Raw genomic sequence first — 21,537 nt, forward strand, 5'->3', positions numbered from 1 at the left:
CATGAATGGTATACATACAAATATACACTCACCTAAAGGATTATTAGGAACACCATACTAATACGGTGTTTGACCCCTTTCGCCCTCAGAACTGCCTTAATTCTACGTGGCATTGATTCAACAAGGTGCTGAAAGCATTCTTTAGCAATGTTGGCCCATATTGATAGGATAGCATCTTGCAGTTGATGGAGATTTGTGGGATGCACATCCAGGGCACGAAGCTCCCGTTCAACCACATCCCAAAGATGCTCTATTGGGTTGAGATCTGGTGACTGTGGGGGCCATTTTAGTACAGTGAACTCATTGTCATGTTCAAGAAACCAATTTGAAATGATTCGAGCTTTGTGACATGGTGCATTATCCTGCTGGAAGTAGCCATCAGAGGATGGGTACATGGTGGTCATAAAGGGATGGACATGGTCAGAAACAATGCTCAGGTAGGCCGTGGCATTTAAACGATGCCCAATTGGCACTAAGGGGCCTAAAGTGTGCCAAGAAAACATCCCCCACACCATTACACTACCACCACCAGCCTGCACAGTGGTAACAAGGCATGATGGATCCATGTTCTCATTCTGTTTACGCCAAATTCTGACTCTACCATTTGAAGTCTCAACAGAAATCGAGACTCATCAGACCAGGCAACATTTTTCCAGTCTTCAACTGTCCAATTTTGGTGAGCTCGTGCAAATTGTAGCCTCTTTTTCCTATTTGTAGTGGAGATGAGTGGTACCCGGTGGGGTCTTCTGCTGTTGTAGCCCATCCGCCTCAAGGTTGTGCGTGTTGTGGCTTCACAAATGCTTTGCTGCATACCTCAGTTGTAACGAGTGGTTATTTCAGTCAAAGTTGCTCTTCTATCAGCTTGAATCAGTCGGCCCATTCTCCTCTGACCTCTAGCATCAACAAGGCATTTTCGCCCACAGGACTGTCGCATACTGGATGTTTTTCCCTTTGCACACCATTCTTTGTAAACCCTAGAAATGGTTGTGAGTGAAAATTCCAGTAACTGAGCAGATTGTGAAATACTCATACCGGCCCGTCTGGCACCAACAACCATGCCACGCTCAAAATTGCTTAAATCACCTTTCTTTCCCATTCTGACATTCAGTTTGGAGTTCAGGAGATTGTCTTGATCAGGATCACACCCTTAAATGCATTGAAGCAACTGCCATGTGATTGGTTGATTAGATAATTGCATTAATGAGAAATTGAACAGGTGTTCCTAATAATCCTTTAGGTGAGTGTACATGCATATATGTTAGAAATTACCAGGCATTTTAACATTTATATAGGTAATTTCTTGTCTTAGCAGAAGATATGCACATAAAATAAGTATGCATATACGCTGTTTTGACAGACTGCCACGTGTATTGCTTTATATCGCGAATACGTATGAGTACAAGTTATGTGCATCCCTGTATTTATACATAATCTACCTAGCACTAAATAACTACGATACAAAGTAGGATAAAGGGATATATGTGGGATTTTAGATAATTTAAGTAACTATACATTGCATTGTAGTGAAGTAACATGTAAAGCATGATTTATACAAACATGAAAATTTACATTGTAGTGTAAGAATCTCAAGGTATCTCAAGAATCTCAAGCAGTAAGTGAAGTGAAAAGTTTAGAAGGATCAGTCAGTCTCAGCAGCATTCAGTGTTAAAAGGGGAGTGAGGTAGCGCACCCTCAGTAGTGGATGGGCCTAGCAGATGCAGATTGAGTTCAGCCTGGTAACATGTATGGAGCAGGAGCTGTTTCTGAGTCTTGCTGAGTGGGCATGTATAGTCCTGTCTTTTACCTTTTGGCAAAAGGCTTAATAGATCATATCCAGGATATAGGGGTGGTGGGGGGACCGATTCTGTTACAAATCACTATTCTTCAAGGTGGCGATTTTAATATTTCTGTGAGTTGCAAAAAGCCTGATATTAAGGGACTGACATGCCTGAGTTTTTGTCATGATGCTTTAATGAAGGAGTGTGCAATTTAAAGCCACAACTAACTGCAAGTGTGTGAAATGTAAACGTCTATTCAATGAGTATACCTCTTCACTGAACCCTAACACTTTCTAATATGGATGGGCCAATCCACATTTTTTCATTTCCGATGTAGGACTGCAGATAACGATACAAGACCTTTTTTTACCTGACTGTGTGTGTGTATTAGAGCTGCCACTATCGACTTATTTCGATTAATCTATTGACAAATTTATCGATTAATCGATTAGTCTAAATGATTGTTTTTTTTCTCCAAAAATAAAACATCTGCAATTTTATTTAAATTTTCAATATTTTAACAATTGCACTATGCACTCCAGTATCACAAAAAATAACAAAAGTCTTGTCTTTCACAGTATTGTGCAGGTTTTAAGAAAGTTTCTGTAAATAATATTTTTGAAAAAGTCTTCAGCTCTATATTCAGCATATTTTGAACATCAATAACTGCAAACAAATAAAGAGGGCTCATTTCTGCAAGGAGTGCATCTCTAACTGGAAAAAGATGTTTCTTTTATATCCCTTTACTCCTCCAGTAAGAAATGCAAACAACAAATAAACAAATAAGAGCACTTATTTTAACATCAGCAGCGCAACTCCAACTAACATCCAAAATTTCACGAAACACTTTTTCAAAGCAAAAAAGTTAAAGTGCAACACATTTACAGTGCAAGAGACAACCGTATCCATCTGATGGTCAGACTTCTGTGTTATAGTGTAAGAATGTCAACATGTCCACATGTTCTGGACTTAGGCTGGCTCTTTTTTTAGAGAATATGTTTCCCGGTGAATGAGTGTCTGCCTCGGTCTGCTCGACGCCACAGTATTAAACTGTTGTGGCTACTTACTGTAGCATATGTAAACACTCACACACTGCTCAAAAAAATTAAAGGAAATCAGAGTATAGCATCGAGTAAACTAAACTTCTTAGATATTCATCTGGTCAGTTAAGTAGCAGAGGGGGTTGTTAATCAGTTTCAGCTGCTTTGGTGTTAATGAAATTAACAACAGGTGTACTAGAGGGGCAACAATGAAGACCCCCCAAACAGGAATGGTTTAACAGGTGGAGGCCACTGAAATTTTTCCGTCCTAATCTCTTCTGACTGTTTTTTCACTAGTATTGCATTTGGCTACGGTCAGTGTCACTACTGGTAGCATCAGGCGATACCTGGACCCTACAGAGGTTACACAGGCAGTCTGACTCCTCCAGGATGGCGCATATTGATGTGTCATTGCCAAAAGTTTTGCTGTGTCTCCCAGCACAGTCTCAAGGGCATGGAGGAGATTCCATGAGACAGGCAGTTACTCTAGGAGAGATGGACAGGGCCATAGAAGGTCCTTAACCCATCAATAGGACTGGTATCTGCTCCTTTGGGTAATGAGGAACAGGATGAACACTGCCAGAGCTCTACAAAATGACCTCCAGCAGGCCACTGGTGTGCATGTCTCTGACCAAACAATCAGAAACAGACTTCATGAGGGTGGCCTGAGTGCCCGACATCCTCTAGTGGGCACTGTGCTCACTGCCCGGCACCGTGGAGCTCGATTGGCATTTGCCATAGAATACCAGAATTGGCAGGTCCGTCACTGGCACCCTGTGCCTTGCACAGATGACAGCAGATTCACCCTGAGCACATGTGACAGAAGTGAAAAGGTCTGGATAAGCTGCGGAGAACATTATGCTGCCTGTAACATTGTTCAGCATGACCGGTTTGGTGGGGGGTCAGTAATGGTCTGGGGAGGCATATCCATGGAGGGACACACAGACCCCTACAGGCTAGACAACGGCACCTTGACTGCCATTAGGTATCAGGATGAAATCCTTGGACCCATTGTCAGACCCTATGCTGGTGCAGTGGGTCCTGGGTTCCTCCTGGTGCACGACAATGCCCAGCCTCATATGGCGAGAGTATGCAGGCACTTCCTGGAACATGAAGGAATTGATACCATTGACGGGCCCCCACGTTTGCATGACCTAAATCCAATAGAACAACACAGGGACGTTATGTTTCGGTCCATCCGACAGCGTCAGGTTGCACCTCAGACTGTCCAGGAGCGCAGTGATTCCCTGGTACGGATCTGGAAGGAGATCCCCCAGGACACCATCCATCGTCTCATTAGGAGCATGCCCCAGCGTTGTTAGGCAGGCAAACAAGCACGTGGGGGCCATACAAACTACTGAGTATGATTTTGAGTTGCTGCAATGAAAATACGGCAAAATGGACTAGCCTGCTGCATCATTATTTTACTTAGATTTTCGGGGTGTCTTTGAACATTTTCATTAAATGATGTGCCATCCTTTTGTTCGGAACACATTATCCAGTTTTTTTTTTACCATTGAGATCTCATGTTTTTTTTAAATGTGTTCCTTTAATTTAAATATTTTTTGAGTAGTGCTGAGGGTTGTCAGAGTTCTGTGCAGGCCAGTCAAGTTTCTCCACACCAGACTTACTCATCCTTGTCCTTATGGATCTTGCTTTGTGCACTGGTGCACAGTCATGTTGGAACAGGAAGGGGCCATCCCCAAACTGTTCCCACAAAGTTGGGAACATGAAATTGTTGAAAATGGCTTTGAATGTTGCAGCATTAAGAGTTCCTTTCACTGGAACTAAGGGGCCAAGCCCAAACCCTGAAAAACAACCCTACACCATAATCCCCGCACCACCAAACTTTACACTTGGCACAATGCAGTCAGGCAAGTACCATTCTCCTGGCAACCGCCAAACCCAGACTCGGCAATCGGATTGCCAGACAGAGAAGCATGATTTGTCACTCCAGAGTAGAGACCTGCGCGGGACGGATTTTTCAGTCCCGCTCCTGCAAGATTCTGTCCTGCTCCCGCAAAAAATATATATTATTTTTTCCCGCTCCCGCCTGCAGTATTCAAGTTTTGTCCCTCTCCCGCCCGCAAAATCCCGCAGGTAAACATATAAGTAGTTTTATTTTTACCGCTTCTTCCTGCTACTCTGTTATTTGTTTCACTTACTTCCCTTTTGAGTATATATAAAAAAGAAACAGAAAATAAACAAATATGTTTCGTTTTATTTTAGTTTAATTAAATGGAATGATGAACATGGACACGAACGAGGAGCTTTTCAGAACATGCCATCCTGTCCAAGCACCAGGCTGATTCCTTCTTGGGGTGTCTGGTTACATCCCCCGGCACTCAGAGCGCGGCAATTGTAGTTTCTGTAGACGATTCGCCTGTAAATTATTATTTTAATTTAGTCGTTCTTGTTGCTTTTGTGCGGTAGATAAATGAGTAGGGCTATTTGTTTTTAATAAATTAATTTTAAGATAATTACATTTTGTGGCAGTCCCGCGATTAATTCTATTCTCCCGCAACCTGCACATACATGAGGACCTTACCGCCCGCACCCGCATTCACCCATCAAATCTTGTCCCGCGCCGCACTCGGTGCGTTGGGTCCCGCAGGTCCCGTGGTACTCCCGCGGGAGTGCAGGTCTCTACTCCAGAGAACAAGTCTCCACTGCTCTAGAATCCAGTGATGGTGTGTTTTACACCATTGCATCAGACGCTTTGCATTGAACTTGTATGTAAGGCTTGGATGCAGCTGCTCGGTCATGGAACCCCATTCTATGAAGTTCTCTAATCTGAAGGTCGCACGAAGTTTGGAGGTCTGTAGCTATTGACTCTGCAGACAGTTGGCAACTTCTGCACACTGTGCGCCTCAGTATGCGTTGTCCCCCCTCTGTGATTTTACATGGCCTGTTGTTCCCAATTGCTTTTGCTTTGTTATACCACCAACAGCTGATCATGGAATATTTAGTAGTGAGGAAATTTCAGGAATGGACTTATTGCAGAGGTGGCATCCTATCATGGTACTACGCTTGAATTCAATGAGCTCCTGAGTGACCCATTCTTTCGTAAATGTTTGTAGAAGCAGTCTGCATGCCTAGCTGCTTCATATTATACACCTGTGGTTATGGAAATGATTGGAACACCTGAATTTAATCATTTGGAGGGGTGTCCCAATACTTTTGGCAATTAGTGTATGTGATGCAATAGCGTAACCATCACAGACAAACTCTGCCTGTCAGATTGAGTACATGATGGTAATATGTTGTTTTTTTTTTTTTTTTTAAATATATAAATCTGCCACGCTAGTTCACGGTCATTGTTGCGACGATGTATATTCCACCAAGTGCTAACACAAATACAGCATTAAACACCCTGCTAACATCAAAGTGCAGACTGCTCACCCTGCAGAGATTTTTCATAGTTGAGGAAACATTAAAATAGTCCTTCCTAAATTCTACCAGCATGTGACGTGTCCAACAAGAGGCCCAAACACATTGGATAATGTGTACAGTAACATTAGGGATGGATACAGAGTCTCTACCCTTCCCCACCTAGGATTCAACTCCAGGACTGTTTTGAGCACACATACTGGGACCTTTTTGCACAACAAGACATAGAGGAGTACACATCCACTGTCCTGTTTTAAAGACTCAACCACCCCCGGTGCAGGTAAAACAAAGAAAAGTGGTTTACTTTTTTGCCTATTTAACTAGGGCTGTGCAAAAAAATCGATCCATCAATATATCCTGATATTTCCTTTCATGATATACTATATCGATTCCTAGCTCCAAAAATCGATATTTCCGAGGGGGAGAATCATGCAAAATACAACCAGACATTTTGGGAACACCCTGGAATCACGCTATGTGATTCCAACGCGCAAACATTACAGACGTAGCTGTGCCCAGGATGTGCGAGGAGGTAACGCAAGTTGTAAAAAAATCTCTTCTTTCTGCAGCAAGAGTGGCACTTATGTGCAATTGCTGGACTTCACAAGCCACTGAATCTTACGGTACAATCCCCTCGCACCACGTTAATGCGGATTGGCAACTGATTTCCCATGTTTTGTTGAAAGGGGTACCTTTTTCACTGCTGCACCGCTAAAAATGTACAGCGAAAGATCAGAAACACAAAATATAGCTGACACTGGAGTTGGCAAAAAAAATAGATTCTCAGATACTAATCGATATTAAATATAAGTATCTGATTGGATACTCATTTTCACCATTATTGATACCAACAGTGCAGTTTTCGCCTCATTCGCCACACTTCACACAGCACCACTACAGCGCAGGCGCCTCTCAATAGCCACTGAACGCGCTCGCGCTGGTTAACATACACATACCGAGTTGCCCGATCATGGCATATGCTGCAATTGAAGGCACTTCGCAAGCTGCTTTATTAAAAAAAAAAAAAGTGCCGTTTGTAATTATTTTGCAGAGGAGCATGGAAAGCCTAAGGATGTCAGTATGCCTCTAAGCAAACAGTGCTACAAAGATGTGGCGACGAAGTCAAGTAGCACGTTGAACTTGGGGAAGCATCTTAAAGACATCCCGGTCTTTATAAGAAATTTTGCGAGGTCAGTAAAGCTCGTGTTCCAGCAACAATGAGCTATTAAACACTCATTAAAAATGTTAACTTGGCCGGCTCACACCTTAACATTAGCTATTTTATCTATAAGCAGTTAGCCAACAAACACGTTAGCCGGATGTTATCATTAAGGTAGCGGATAGGCGCAATGGCAAGTAAAGTAATATAATGTGGGAACAATGCAAAAACATATCGGTTTGGTCACCATACCTCAAGAAGGACATTGCTGCCTTAGAAAAGGTGCAACGAAGAGCTACGAGAATGATTCCTGGTCTTAGAGGAATGTCTTATGAGGAGAGGTTAGCGGAACTGAATCTGTTTAGCCTTGAGCAAAGGAGACTAAGGGGGGATATGATTCAGGTCTATAAGATTCTAACGGGTCTGGATGCTGTTCAGCCAAATTACTATTTCAATATTAGTCTAAATACTAGAACTCGTGGCCATAAGTGGAAATTAGCGGGAGAACATTTTAAAACAAATTTGAGGAAGCACTTCTTTACACAGCGTGTAGTTAGAGTATGGAATAGTCTTCCTGCTAGTGTAGTGGAAGCTAAAACCATGGGTTCCTTTAAATCAGAGCTAGATAAGATTTTAACAACTCTGAGTTATTAGTTAAGTTCTCCCCAAACGAGCTTGATGGGCCGAATGGCCTCCTCTCGTTTGTAAATTTCTTATGTTCTTATGTTCTTATATAACAAAAATGTGTCCTGTAAAATGTGGTAAACGCCCAATCATACTTTTTTAGAAAAAATAGTCGTATACCGTGAAACCGATATAACTGAAAAATACTGTGATATAAATTTTTGGTCATACCGCCCAGCTGTAATCATACTGTTCTATTTTCATCATAAGAACTGTTTATATGCTCAGTCCTCTACAAGCACCACACCAGCCTAAGAACTGACTGGGCACTTTAATTTCTTATTTTCATTCTTATGCACTTTATCTTAACGTTTTTGGTGTCCACTAGTTCAGCTGCGAGAACATCAAAGTGCCTGGAAGTCATTCATACTCCTATTGGAGGGTGCGTTGCCAGGCAGTGAGGTGCAGTGTGTTGTAGAGCTGGGCGATATGGCCTAAAAATAAAATCTGATTTTTTTCACAATAAATCCGATTTTCAATTTTAATTGATTTTCCCCTCCCCTACTCCAAATCAAACTACAGATGACAAATAAATGGTTCCAAAAAAAATTTTTTTTTAACTTTAACGCTAAAATAAAAAAAAAAACAAAATAAAGTGCAATCTGACGAGCCAAAAAAGATGCTTGTGAGATGGCAGACCACGCCATTGTAAACACTTTTAGAAACGTGTAAAAACTTTTATCATGTTAATGAATCCTGGCTTTTCCACAGTATGTATGGGCACCATGTCTTTTGCAATATACATCGCGACAGCGTTTATCGCCTTCCACCGTGCCCCATTCTTATTATATGGCACACAATTTGAAAACGTATCAGGGACGGTTGCTTGCTTAACTTTGGATGTTGTGCTGGTGCTGCGGGTGTTTTCATTTCCCTGGGAGCTGCACTTCTCCCACTCTGCTCGGTGCCTCTGCTTTAGGTGCTGGAATATTTTGTCATGCTGCTTCCTTTGGTTGCAACATTTTTTAAACAGACTTTGCAACGAGGACTTGTTTGGTCTGTGAACCGAACCAATTCCATGTTACAGATGTAGCAACACCTTTCTTGGGCACAAGCTCCAACTTTTCCCCTATCGTTGCCATGTTATTTGTGAATCTGCTACAGTGTTTTGGTGCGTTGCGCTAATTTACCTGTGAAGAATGGTGCGTCGCATTAATTCCGCTTTTGTCACTTGTGTGTAAAATAAGTAATAAAATCGATTTTCATAAAAACACATCGTTCTGAACTGTAAATTTGAATTAATCGATAAAATCAATGTATAGCCCACCACTAGTGTGTTGCAATTTGGGCGGTGAGAGTGTCAAAATAAAGTTGAAACCTGGTCAGCTTTATGGTGATATGACCTACAATGAGGTTCAGCGGCAAAAAAGTCGCAATACAGAGTTGCTCCACTAAAGAAAGTTCCATGGAACGCAACCATGTAAACTTTTTGTTCTGACCAAATAGTTCTCAAGCATAATGGAAGAGGACCTGTATGGAACACTACTGGGCTACAAATTGTGAGAGAGAATACGTCTGCACATGGCATTTTACCCTCGAGCCATGGTAAAAATGCCCGTGTTTAGGCAGCATAAAATTACTTGCATCGTGGATTACATTAAATTACATTACTTGTGGATGTCAGTATAAAAATAGGCATAGACTAAGCAAGGTGTTTGAAATTATTGGTGTTCCAGATGAGTTGGTGAAGTGCATAATTTATTTTTGTGGAAAAAAAGGAAATCGCATACTATTTTTGGTGCTGTAGCATGCAAAACAATGTGAATAATAGGTAACTTTTAACGTTATATATTTCTAACGTTAGTGTTATTAACGTAATTACGTGTGCTTTAACAAATTATATCCTATTGGTAGTCGGCACTAAGATCAGCTACACACTTGTTTACTTTGTGACCCCTTTGAAAAGTTTAAGACCCAGCATTCTGAACGACCTTGTCCCTGCCTACTCCATCACAGAGCTGATGTGTACTCAAAGAAACCTGAAACTGGGGATTTAACATCACTAATGCTATATTCCCAGGCAAATCCAATCCATTTAAATAGTGTATATTTTAGGCTTTCTTAGTTTACAAGCAGCCATTCCAGCCAATGTCATGATGCACCAACTGTCGATCACAACCTTGGACATATGTCCAAAGCAATGCTGAAATGCAGTCATACTCTATGTTAGAATTGCACCCATCATGTTGTGTAGCATGTAGTTCCAGCGAACTAGTGAATTTGATTTATCTCTGCATAAAGTTGAAGTTCAGATTATTTCCAAAGCACACGGGTACAGTTGAAACAGTGCTGTGCAATCAAATTAGTAAACACTAGGGCTGCAACTAATGACTATTTTGACAGTCAACTAGTCATCGACTATTAAAATGATTAGTCTACTAAACGGATTATAAATTGCATAATTATAAAATGGCTCCTATTTAGCTACCAACTTTTACATTTAGCATGAGGTTATTGTTTGACTTGAATGCCACAAAAAAACACATGTAAAATGGGAAAGAGCTGTTGTGCGATTAATTGTGCAAATAGCTCCTATTTCGTGTTAAATCTATCTTTTTAGAGATTGCCAAAAACGAAATAAGTAAGTATAGGATGTGGATTGGTCACACATGGCCGATACCCGATCCGTCAAATAGGTCTGGATCAGTGCCGATACCAAACCGAATTTCTGATACAATCTTTGTTATAATCATGGCTGCATATAACTGGCACGCAAGTACGCATTCACCTTTAAAAGCGATAAGTGCAGCAATCCATTGCTGTGACAGTGCAAATGCGTACCGTATTTTTCGGACCATAAGACGCACCGGATAATAAGACGCACCTATTTTCAGAGGAGGGAAATGAAGAAAAAAGATTCTGAACCAAATAGTGTCCTAAAATATTTTATGTCAACCATCCTTACCTAGCCACATCCCTCCTCTCTTTTATGGCGCTGATGGGGATGTATCTGGATCGCGTTTCACCGCTGCGTTGTTCAGCAAATTACCATGCGAATGCGATTTGAATACGCGCTAATGCTAATGATTTAATCTAATTTTTCAAAGAAGACAGATTACGGATTTAGCCAGCGTTTTTTCATGATTCTACATTAAGATTTCAGCGAGATGTAAACTAAAATAGATGCGAAAAGTACGCTGCGTCGCCGACTATGCACTCGACTCCAGAAGGTTAAAGCATGTGAGCAGAGCAATATTCGGACCATAAGACGCAGTGACTTTTTCTCCCCACTTTTGGGGGAGAAAAAGTGCGTCTTATCGTCCAAAAAATACGGTACATATTTTATGTGCATTTGCACTGATATGACAAGAAATTATCATGCATTTTAACCTGTATATGCTAATTCGTACTTCATTTGCGGTATAGAGGTTAAAATGCACAGTAATTTCTTGTCATATCAGCTATTTATATAGCCTATGTTTACAAATAAAAACTCATTTTAAAGCAGGCTGAAAAATCCCAAGATCCCGACCCAAAATACGGGAAATTTAGAGCAGCTTCCCATTGCCATTCCTCTGTTAACAGCAAGAAAACGGACTTCAAAACTGCTGCTATTTATATTTAACAGAGCATAAGCTCTTGCAGCACTTGCGACATTGGAGCCACTGTCCTGAATCTTGAGCTTTTTTAAATAGATAAAGAAGTTTTGGCTTCTTTATCTATTTAAGCAATGGGTTTTCTCCGTTTCCCGACCTTTTTTTAGCTACTATTAGCGAATGAGACACTTCATGACACACCACTGCCTTCCAAACATAATACATTCTATTCCGATCTTTTTTTGAAAATGTAAAATATACTACTACTAGCCTATTATGCCCTATTGCTGCTGCTGCTGTTATTGTTACTATTATTGTTGTTATTATTATTGCATACGCCAGGCAACAAGAAGCCCGTGCCATTCACCCTTTTGCAGATCTTGTCTTTGTTTTGGGACTTTAAAAGCCTTTGAGACTGATGTGGCACTAAATGCCGGGGAATTATTTTCTCCTTATTATGAAGTTTGGCATCTTAAACACGCGTCGGGAAATGGCTTGCAGCCTGTAGGCTACTCCGCAGCCATTAATGTTTAAGCGAACTGCCGAAACCATAATGTTTATTTTTATTTTTAGGAAGAATAATTAAATCGTAATTAAACAAAAGAAATACAGCCTTTCCAGCCCCCCTCCCATTTTTCTTCTTCGAATCTGCATAAATCTCATTAACTTTTAGTGCACTCAGTTGATGGAAATCCGTCATAGCAACAGAAAACTTTAATCCATGTGCTAGCTTATTAGCTTGCAGCAGTATGTAGACAGTGACCAGAATTTCCATTGTAAATTCCCTCAATAAATAGTAGTTTGCATTTCAGCATTATGTAATCAAAGCAGTGTTTCTTGACAATATCTGTATTGTCGCTCATTGTATTAATACACGCTCTTCACCATTGGTTTTCCTGGAGCCCGCTGTTCTGAGTGGTGAGCCGTGTCAATCATGGCATCCAAGATGTTACCCTTCACACCGGTCTTCATGGTCATAGCAAAGTTATTCAGTTATTCATTTCCTGCGATATTATTCATAGTTGAATTTGATCCATTTTATTAATTATTGACTGGGCTTTGTAGAATGCACTCCATTGTCTGGCTTGTGTCCCAGTTCTCTTCTCTTGCTTTTCCTCGTGCTTCTACGCTGCCTTCATCTCCTTTTACTTGGGGTGGTGGCCCCCAAATGCTCCAGTACCTGAGTGAGCCCCTTGGGGATATTTACCAGTTGACTGAAACCAAAGAAACTACCTTTCTGTAATAATTTTCTAAAAAAATGTTTATGTGCATTTACCAAGACTTAAGGCAAACAGAACACAGACTTTTTTACCCAGACTACTGTCATCCACTTCATGTCTGCACAATATCGTCTTGTGATTATTGGTGTTACAAAAGAGTACAAATAAGTTCTATTCCTAAAGTGTGCAGTTATTAAACAGTTAAAGCAGTTATTGCATTATTACACCACTTGACCCACTGGGACTGCTTGCCTTAATGCAGGGGTGCCCAAGCCCATGATTGTGAGATTGATAATGCTTTATTTCCTTTGTGGCCAATCTGTCGATCACATTTGACAAAATATATTTATGGGACCGCCCCTTTAAAGTAACACCCCCCAGATGCACCTTACTTTTTATACTGTCAACAATGATTGTGCTGTTCCTGCTGTGCTAGGTTTGTGATTGTTTGCTATTTAAATGTTTATCAAGGATATTTTTTTCATCTTATAAAGTATGAGGTTTTTATGTAAATCTTGAAAAGTGAAGGATAGCCACTGTGACATTGCAGTATACAGTTTCTTTTTTCTTCAGGTGTACAAAATTTCTTTATCACTTTTTTCCAGGAAGTGGGTGATTATACGCTGTAAGTTCTGTGGCTCCAGGGGAACTCATCGGCTATGCTCTTCCTTGAAGCCCTTCCAGCGTGACTGGATTTGCAGTGACTGCCGGCCTGTAGTGAATAAAAATGGTAAGGGTCTTTGTGGGGTTCCGTGTTCTCCATCATGGCCATGTGATGACTGGGATAGAGGATAAAGTGTCCTTGAAAACCAGATTCATAGTGGTTCTTTTCCTTTTAAGGGTTTTGTGGGTGTCTGAAACTCAAAATGAACTCTATACCTATTTTCTAAACCAAAGTAGAAAGTGATAGCTGATTAAGTTGCACAACATATACCAGTATTGGGCGATGTTCCTTAAAAATTAAGACATTGTTATTGGTCCAGTGTGGCAATTTTCGATGATATGCTGCCTGATATTTCGTCTTTAGTCAATCAATATTCAATGTTAGTTTCACCAGATCTAAAAACATAATTTAAATGATCAAGATGATTGCATTGGACAGTCAGCCATTTTCTCTAGTGGCGATTGAGTGGTTTTGTCAGTTCACTCACCACATAAGACTTTGCTGAAGTCTCCCAAAGTCAATGCTACTGGGCTGGGCACAGACACTATTAAAGAAAATGTGGTATTACCCTTAGCCTTAACCAACTTGGTCACAGTTAGCATAGTGTTTTCCATGTTGAACATCTAGCTTAGCTGGTTATCAGTTTGTTACCACAGTAATCAGTGTCTATTATCAGTATAAGCTAAAATTTCCACGTCCGTGCACCACTAATAGCTGATAAATAGTGTTGAGCATTATGTGCCTTGTTTTCGCAACGTAACATATGTGTTGTTGGTTCCTGTAATCCAATCCAGTGTAATTTTGTGTGCAATGTTAATCCTTAAATTTCTTTAAAATGATTAAATGGTTTTCTGTTTATTTTTTTAAATTTGAACCTGGCTGGGAAAAGCAAGATAGGTGATCAGAATCTTTTGTAGTCTTGTAGCAGTCTGAAAGTTTTTTTGTTGATGGGAATTCTGTATATTAGGAATGAGTGTTAACTTGCAGTTGGGTAATTCCACACTAAAAGGGAAAATGGATTGATTTTTCATTTACTGCACTGGTGTGAAATATTTGGGTTTTATTGCAGGGGACACCCCTAAGGGTCTAAACAAATGGTTACTCTTGCACTGACAAGCCTATTTATTAGAAAATTCTTCCTCAGAAGTTAGCATTGGGATAAAATCAATTTTTTCCTATTTTTACATGAATTTTATGATATACATTGTAAGATCAATTTCTTGTTAGATTTTGATTCTGTATTTGGTAATTATATCCCTTGTCCATGCACAAACAATAATGACAGTGAAAATTTGCCAGTTTTGGAGCTATTCATCAGGCAGTTGTGTTAAAAGTGGAGTGTGCCAGCAGTGTAACGCGAGTCACACCAACATACTGAAGTTAGTGTTATTAACAGCTCCTTGTGAGAACTGAACTGTCATCTATAAATCTCCTCCTTTAAGGTATAAAGAACATAAACAAGGGGGCATAAGACCCATGTCTCCTTATTTCCTTTAGAAATTTAGCTCAGAAAAATGTAACGCGAGTCACTTGTAACGTGAGTCACAAAATCTTGGGTACTGTAACACGAGTCACAAAATAAAACATCTTGTCTGTTACATCTGAGTGTTATCTTTTATAATTATTTCTTTGAGACAAAAGGATAATCAGTTTCTAAGGATCCCAATAGAGGTCACTCTTGCCTAATTACCCAGAATCCTGCTCACTTCCTTTTGTTTTGAAGCCTGACCCCTGTGACAATTTAACTCACTCCAAGGACACAATTGTGGCTTATATGGATTGTATCCTTTCACAACTTCCTGATCATGTTCAGAAACTGTCCGTGTGGTCAGATGGTCCTGCTTCACAGTTTAAAAATCGATTCATTGCTGCTGTCTTAGAACACTGCAGGCAAAACACCATGTTGAAATCACCTGGAATTTTTTTGCCACCTGCCATGGCAAAGGCCCAGTTGATGGTATTGGTGGCAGTGTAAAAAGATTGGTTTGGAATGGGATTAGGTGTAGAAAATACATAGTAAATAATACATCAACATTTACAGAAGCAGCAGCATCTAGCAATGTTAGGGTTCTTGAAATCAAACCCTCTGAGATAGAAGCCATCAATGAATCATTGTGCCTAGAACAAGTCTTCAAAAATGCCCCAGCAATTGCAGGCATTAGTGACATCCATTGCATGAAAATGGTTGATGGCAACATTGCCACTTTCCTCTTGACCTTTGACATGTCTGATCAGAATAATGAGATGCAAGAGCCTGGAGCCTCCCAAGTTCCAGTTGTTGGTGAATGGTGGGCTGTGAGTTATGAAGGGGAGATATATTCCCTGGTGAAGTCCAGAAAATAGAAAAAGGTGAATACCAGGTGAAGGTCATGGTGGCCGCTGGGAAAAATTGAAAGTGGCCAAATACCCCAGATGAGATTTTCTACACAATTGATAAAATGGTGCGAAAATTACTGCCACCCATCCTTGTGAATTCACGTGAGCATTACAGCTTTGCCAGTCTTTAAATGAAAAGGCTTACTTAAGATGTTTATGAAAGAAGAGAACTTTACTGCTAAAATTCTATATTTGGTTAATCAAATGCAATTATTGAAATTCACCTCTTTCCATGATGGGGTTAATCACTTAATCAATGTAATCAAATATGTACATGTAGGCTAGATTTTTTTTTTGTTATCAGGTGTTCACCATACCAACTACCAAAATCAGGAAGAAAATCCTGTCCATGTTTTAATTCTGTAAGTGTGAGCATTTTGTAGTTAGTGCTGCTTTTGAGGTAACGCGAGTCACGCATATTATGTAACATTTTCTCTGTAACAATCAAAAAGTTAAAATTCCATTCTAGCCTATTCAGAACTATGCAATGTAGAGAGCATCTTTATGGTATTCAATGGAGTCCAATGTTTTTAGTTTGAGGAGAAACCATGCTATTATCATTTGAACTTAAAAGGTTTTCCTTTTTTTGTAACGCGAGTCACGCTGTAATCAATTTGTAATTAAAATTTCAATTAAAATTCTTTAAAAAATAATTTTTATAATTTTGTTATTTATGCTATAATAATCACATATGCAGTAGATAAAAGTTTCTTGGACCACTGCTGTGGCTATGACAGCAGCTGCAAGTTAGAAAAGTGGACTAAAATGTAACGCGAGTCACAGTGGAATTACCCAGTTGTGTTACCTTGCACACAAGAAACAACTTAAAAGTTTGCATAAACACATACGATTGACAGTTTGTGAACCTTTGGAAATGATCTTGATATAAGCACGAAAGACTTCTGAAATGATCTGATCTTCATCCACGTTATGTTTTATTCAATACATATTTGCATTTATTTTGCTGTTTTCTAAGGAATGGATTAAATAAGATTGATTGGTGTAAAATGTGTGTGAAACACATTGAACAACTTGTGGAATGTTCTTTATTGGAAATGAATATTGGCTATAACCATAATCAAATGCCTTTGGTACCATTGATTTGGTGATGCTTTCGCCTATTCCCCTATGCAGAATAATGTCAGTGTATGTCTGTTACTTGCTTTCCACCTTGTTTCACAGTTGGAATGAGGTTTCTCTTGTTGATTCCAAAACGTAGGATACCCTAATGGAAGGGTACTCAAAATTTCTAAATCCTTGGTAGCCCTTCAGGCAGGCATTCTTCAGATGTTTGTAGCCCAAAATTAATGAAATGTCTATATATACTCGGGAAAGCAATAAACATTTAGGAATTCAACATTGTATTTTAAAGGCCATTCTTATCCTCTCACATTAGGCAAACCAGCCACTTTGTTTGAGAGGCAACATTAACTGGGCACCAGCAGTGATACAGCAGTCTGTCAGCATCACTGACTTCAAGTGAGGGAAGCAAAAATAAGTCCTCCTCAGACAGTCCTGGCAGCCACACTTCCAAGAATAAAATAATCAACAATTTGCTTTTAAAACACGTTCATTTATGTGTGATCAAACCAAATTTGTTGTAATAACTACAGGCACAGCACTGTATTGTTAACATTATAGCAGAAAGCAATGGTAGTCCATCCATCCATCCATCATCTTCCGCTGGATCCGAGGTCGGGTCGCGGGGGCAGCAGTCTCAGCAGGGAAACCCAGACTTCCCTCTCCCCGGCCACTTCATCCAGCTCCTCTGGGGGAATCCCGAGGCGTTCCCAGGCCAGCCGAGAGACATAGTCCCTCCAGCGTGTCCTGGGTCTTCCCCGGGGTCTCCTCCCAGTGGGACATGCCCGGAAGACCTCATCAGGGAGGCATCCTGACCAGATGCCCGAGCCACCTCATCTGGCTTCTCTCAATGCGGAGGAGCAGCGGCTCTACTCCGAGTCTCTCCCGAATGACCGAGCTCCTCACCGTATCTCTAGCTCCTCACCCTGCGGAGAAAACTCATTTCGGCCGCTTGTACTCGCGATCTCGTTCTTTCGGTCACTACCCATTGCTCATGACCATAGGTGAGGGTAGGAACGTAGATCGACTGGTAAATCGAGAGCTTTGCCTTTTGGCTCAGCTCCTTCTTCACCACGACAGACCGATGCAGTGCCCGCATCACTGCTGACGCCGCACCGATCCGCCTGTCGATCTCCCGCTCCATCTTTCCCTCACTCGTGAACAAGACCCGAGATACTTAAACTCCTCCACTTGGGGAAGGACCTCCTCCCTGACCCGGACAGAGCACTCCACCCTTTTCCGGCTGAGGACCATGGTCTTACCAGGGAGGCTGAGAAGTGTGTTCCCCCTATAGTTGGAACACACTCTCTGGTCCCCCTTCTTGAAGAGGGGGACCATCACCCCGGTCTGCCAATCCAGAGGCACCGCCCCCTGCAGCCGAGGAACAATGTGCTTTGGACAGATGATTCTAAAATTGAATTTTTGGACACAGTAACAGAGGACATGTTTGATGTAAACCAAAGACAGGTTTTGAGCAAGAGAACCTCATACTAGCTGTGAAGCGTGGGTGTGGAAATGTCACGGTTGGGGCTGCTTTGCTGCAGCAAGACCTGGCCAGCTCACCATCATATAATCCACTATGAATTCTTTATCATATCAGAGGGTGCTTGAGGACAATGTGAAATCATCTGTCCAGAAGTTGAAGCTGAAGTGGGAGTGGACCATGCAACATGACAATGACCCAAAACATTCCAGTAAATCTACCAAGAAAAGGCTTAGAAGAAAGAAAGAGTTCTGGAATAGCCAAGTCAAAGCCCGGATCTGAATCTTATTGCGATGCTGTGGGGTAATTGGAAACGGGCCGTGCACGCAAGACACCTTTCAAACATCACACAACTTAAGGAATTCTGCATTGAAGAGTGGGGAAAACTTTCTGCCAGTGATTTCAGAGATTGATATATGGTTTCGGAAACATCTTATTGAGGTTATTTCAGCCAAGGGGGGACATACTAGCTATTAGGGCATAGGGTGTCCTAACCTTTTCCTCAGTAGGAACTGGCATCTTAGTTAATTTATTTTGTTAAATAAGTGAATTTGTTTCTTGTTTTTGCATAGGTGATGCAATTACATCACCTTTATCTACAAATATAATTTGAAAGAAGATTAAATATTGATATGTTGGTATTTCTTAAAGTCCTAAATATTTAATGAGTGTCCTAATTTTTTTATGACTGTGTATTTTGTCAAATGGATGGTTAAGCAATTGACTGGAATGAATTTAAACGACCTGAATAATTACTATCTTCATTTCTCTATCAATGATGATGTGACCATTCAAGGGCAAAGATGAACGCTTCCCCTCCTTTCAGCCTCTGAAGCAGCATGTGGATGTGTTTCTGCAGTCAACGCTCAGCACGTCCTACCGTGACCTGTTAAGGTTCTGCCAGAGCCTTTTACTCCGGCCCCATGGACAAGCCATTGTGGAGAGAGGCTTCTCCGTGAACAAGGATGTGGAAATTTGTAACCTCCTAGACAAATCGCTGGAGGCACTGAGGTTGATTTGTAATAAGGTCAGTGGCTGTGGTGGTGTTCTCAAGGTGTCTTTAACCAAGGAGCTCCTCACCTCTGCAGCCTCTGTGAGGTCCCAGTACAGGCTATATCTTGAGCAAGCAAGGAAAAAAGGGAGTTTTGCACAGGTGCTAAAGAGAGAGGCAGCTGAGGATGAGCTGGAGGAACTCGGAAAGTAATGCAATGGCCTGAGCGATGTTTGTACCATCCTTGAAAATGTTGCTGAGAAGTTGGCTGGGAAGACTGGGTCAAAAATGGCCCAGCTAATTACAAAATCGAACACCCTCAGGAGGAAGCATAAAGGAATAAAAAAGAGGAACTGGTGCAAATAGACAAACTCATTGAAGAAAAAGCCACACAATTAAGGCACTTGCCTTGATATTGCATTGCTATCACAGGTTCAAGTCCATCCACTGGTTGTAATGGCATCACCAGTTCATGTAGTGAATGCCACTTTGTTGTAACTTTTATTCTTTTATTGAACATTTTATATAATGTCCGTTCGTCCATCCATCCATTATCTGCCGCTTATCCAGGGTTCCGGTCGCGGGGGGTAGCAGCTTCAGGAGAGACACCCAGACCTCCCCCTCCCCAGCTACCTCTACCAGCTCCTCGGGGAGGACACTGAGGCGTTCCCAGGCTAGCTGAGAGATATAATCCCTCCAGCGAGTCCTGGGTCTGCCCCGGGGCCTCCTCCCTGTAGGACATGCATGGAAAACCTCTCCGGGTAGCCGCCCAGGAGGCATTCGCACCAGATGTCCAAACCACCTCAACTGGCTCCTTTCGACGTGAAGAAGCAGCGGTTCTACTCTGAGGCCCTCCCGGATATCTGAACTTCTCACCCTATCCCTAAGGGAAAGCCCAGACACCCTGTGGAGAAACCTCATTTCGGCCGCCTGTATTCACGATCTCATTCTTTCAGTCATTACCCATTGCTCATGACCATAGGTGAGGGTAGGGACGAAGATGGACCAATAGATCGAGAGCTTTGCTTTTCGACTCAGTTCTTTCTTAGCCACGATGGACCGGTTAAGCGCCTGCAAAACTGTAAACGCAGCTCCGATTCGTCTATCCAGCTCCCGATGTCGCCTACCCTCACTCGTGAACATGACCCCGAGATACTTGAACTCCTCCACTTGAGGCAGTACGTCTTCCCTGACCCGAAGAGGGCAAACCACCCGTTTCCGGCCGAGAACCATGGTCTCGGACTTGGAGGTGCTAATCCTCATCCCTGCCGCTTCGCACTCGGCTGCGAACCGCCCCAGTGCATGCTGGAGATCCCCAGCAGATGAAGCCAACAGGACGACATCATCTGCAAAAAGCAGCGAGGCAATCCTGAGGCCACCAAACTGGACACCCTCAACACCCTGGCTGCGCCTAGAAATCCTGTGCATAAATATTATAAACAGGACCGATGACAAAGGGCAGCCCTGGCGGAGCCCAACCCGCACTGGGAACACGTCCGACTTATTACCGGCAATGCGGACCAAGCTTCTGCTCCGTTCATACAGGGACCGAATCGCCCACAACAGCGGACCCTGGACCCCATACTCCCGAAGCACCCCCCACAGAGCACCTCGGGGAACCCGGTCGTAAGCCTTTTCCAAATCCACAAAACACATGTAGACTGGATAGGTAAACTCCCAGGCCCCCTCCAGTACTCTTGCAAGGGTATAAAGCTGGTCCAGTGTTCCACGGCCAGGACAAAAACCACATTGTTCCTCCTGAATCCGAGATTCGACTATCGATCTCACCCTCCTCTCCAGTACACCGGAATTGACTTTCCCAGGGAGGCTTAGAAGTGTGATCCCCCTGTAGTTGGAACACACCCTCCGGTCCCCCTTCTTAAATAAGGGGACCACCACCCCGGTCTGTCAATCCAGCGGCACTGTCCCTGACCTCCACGCACTGTTGAGAAGGCGTGTCAGCCACAACAGCCCCACAACATCCAGAGCCTTCAGGTACTCTGGCCGGATCTCGTCCACCCCTGGGGCCCGGCCACCACGGAGCTCTTTAACCACCCTGGCCACCTCAGCCCCAGTGATGTGCAAGCCCCCCCAGCACCCTCGGGCTCTGTGCCCTCAGATGTCTCAAAGGCAGTG

The 21,537-nt window shown here is 42.1% G+C and overlaps 1 protein-coding gene across 6 annotated transcripts in view; it reads left to right on the forward strand.

Moving 5' to 3' along the window:
• The window catches only part of g2e3 (G2/M-phase specific E3 ubiquitin protein ligase), a 70,540-nt gene that overhangs the window by 21,928 nt on the left and 27,075 nt on the right, over positions 1 to 21,537 (forward strand). For all 6 annotated transcript variants that reach the window (XR_002836804.2, XR_002836805.2, XR_002836806.2 and 3 more), the window contains one exon: positions 13,413 to 13,537. Coding sequence is in view for 3 of the 6 variants with exons in the window: in XM_023800697.2 (XP_023656465.1) it covers positions 13,413 to 13,537 (125 nt within the window). In the remaining 3 variants the exon portion in view is untranslated. The remainder of the gene's footprint in view (positions 1 to 13,412; positions 13,538 to 21,537) is intronic.

This window comes from Paramormyrops kingsleyae, chromosome 14, assembly GCF_048594095.1.
Source record: "Paramormyrops kingsleyae isolate MSU_618 chromosome 14, PKINGS_0.4, whole genome shotgun sequence".
NCBI lineage: Eukaryota > Metazoa > Chordata > Actinopteri > Osteoglossiformes > Mormyridae > Paramormyrops > Paramormyrops kingsleyae.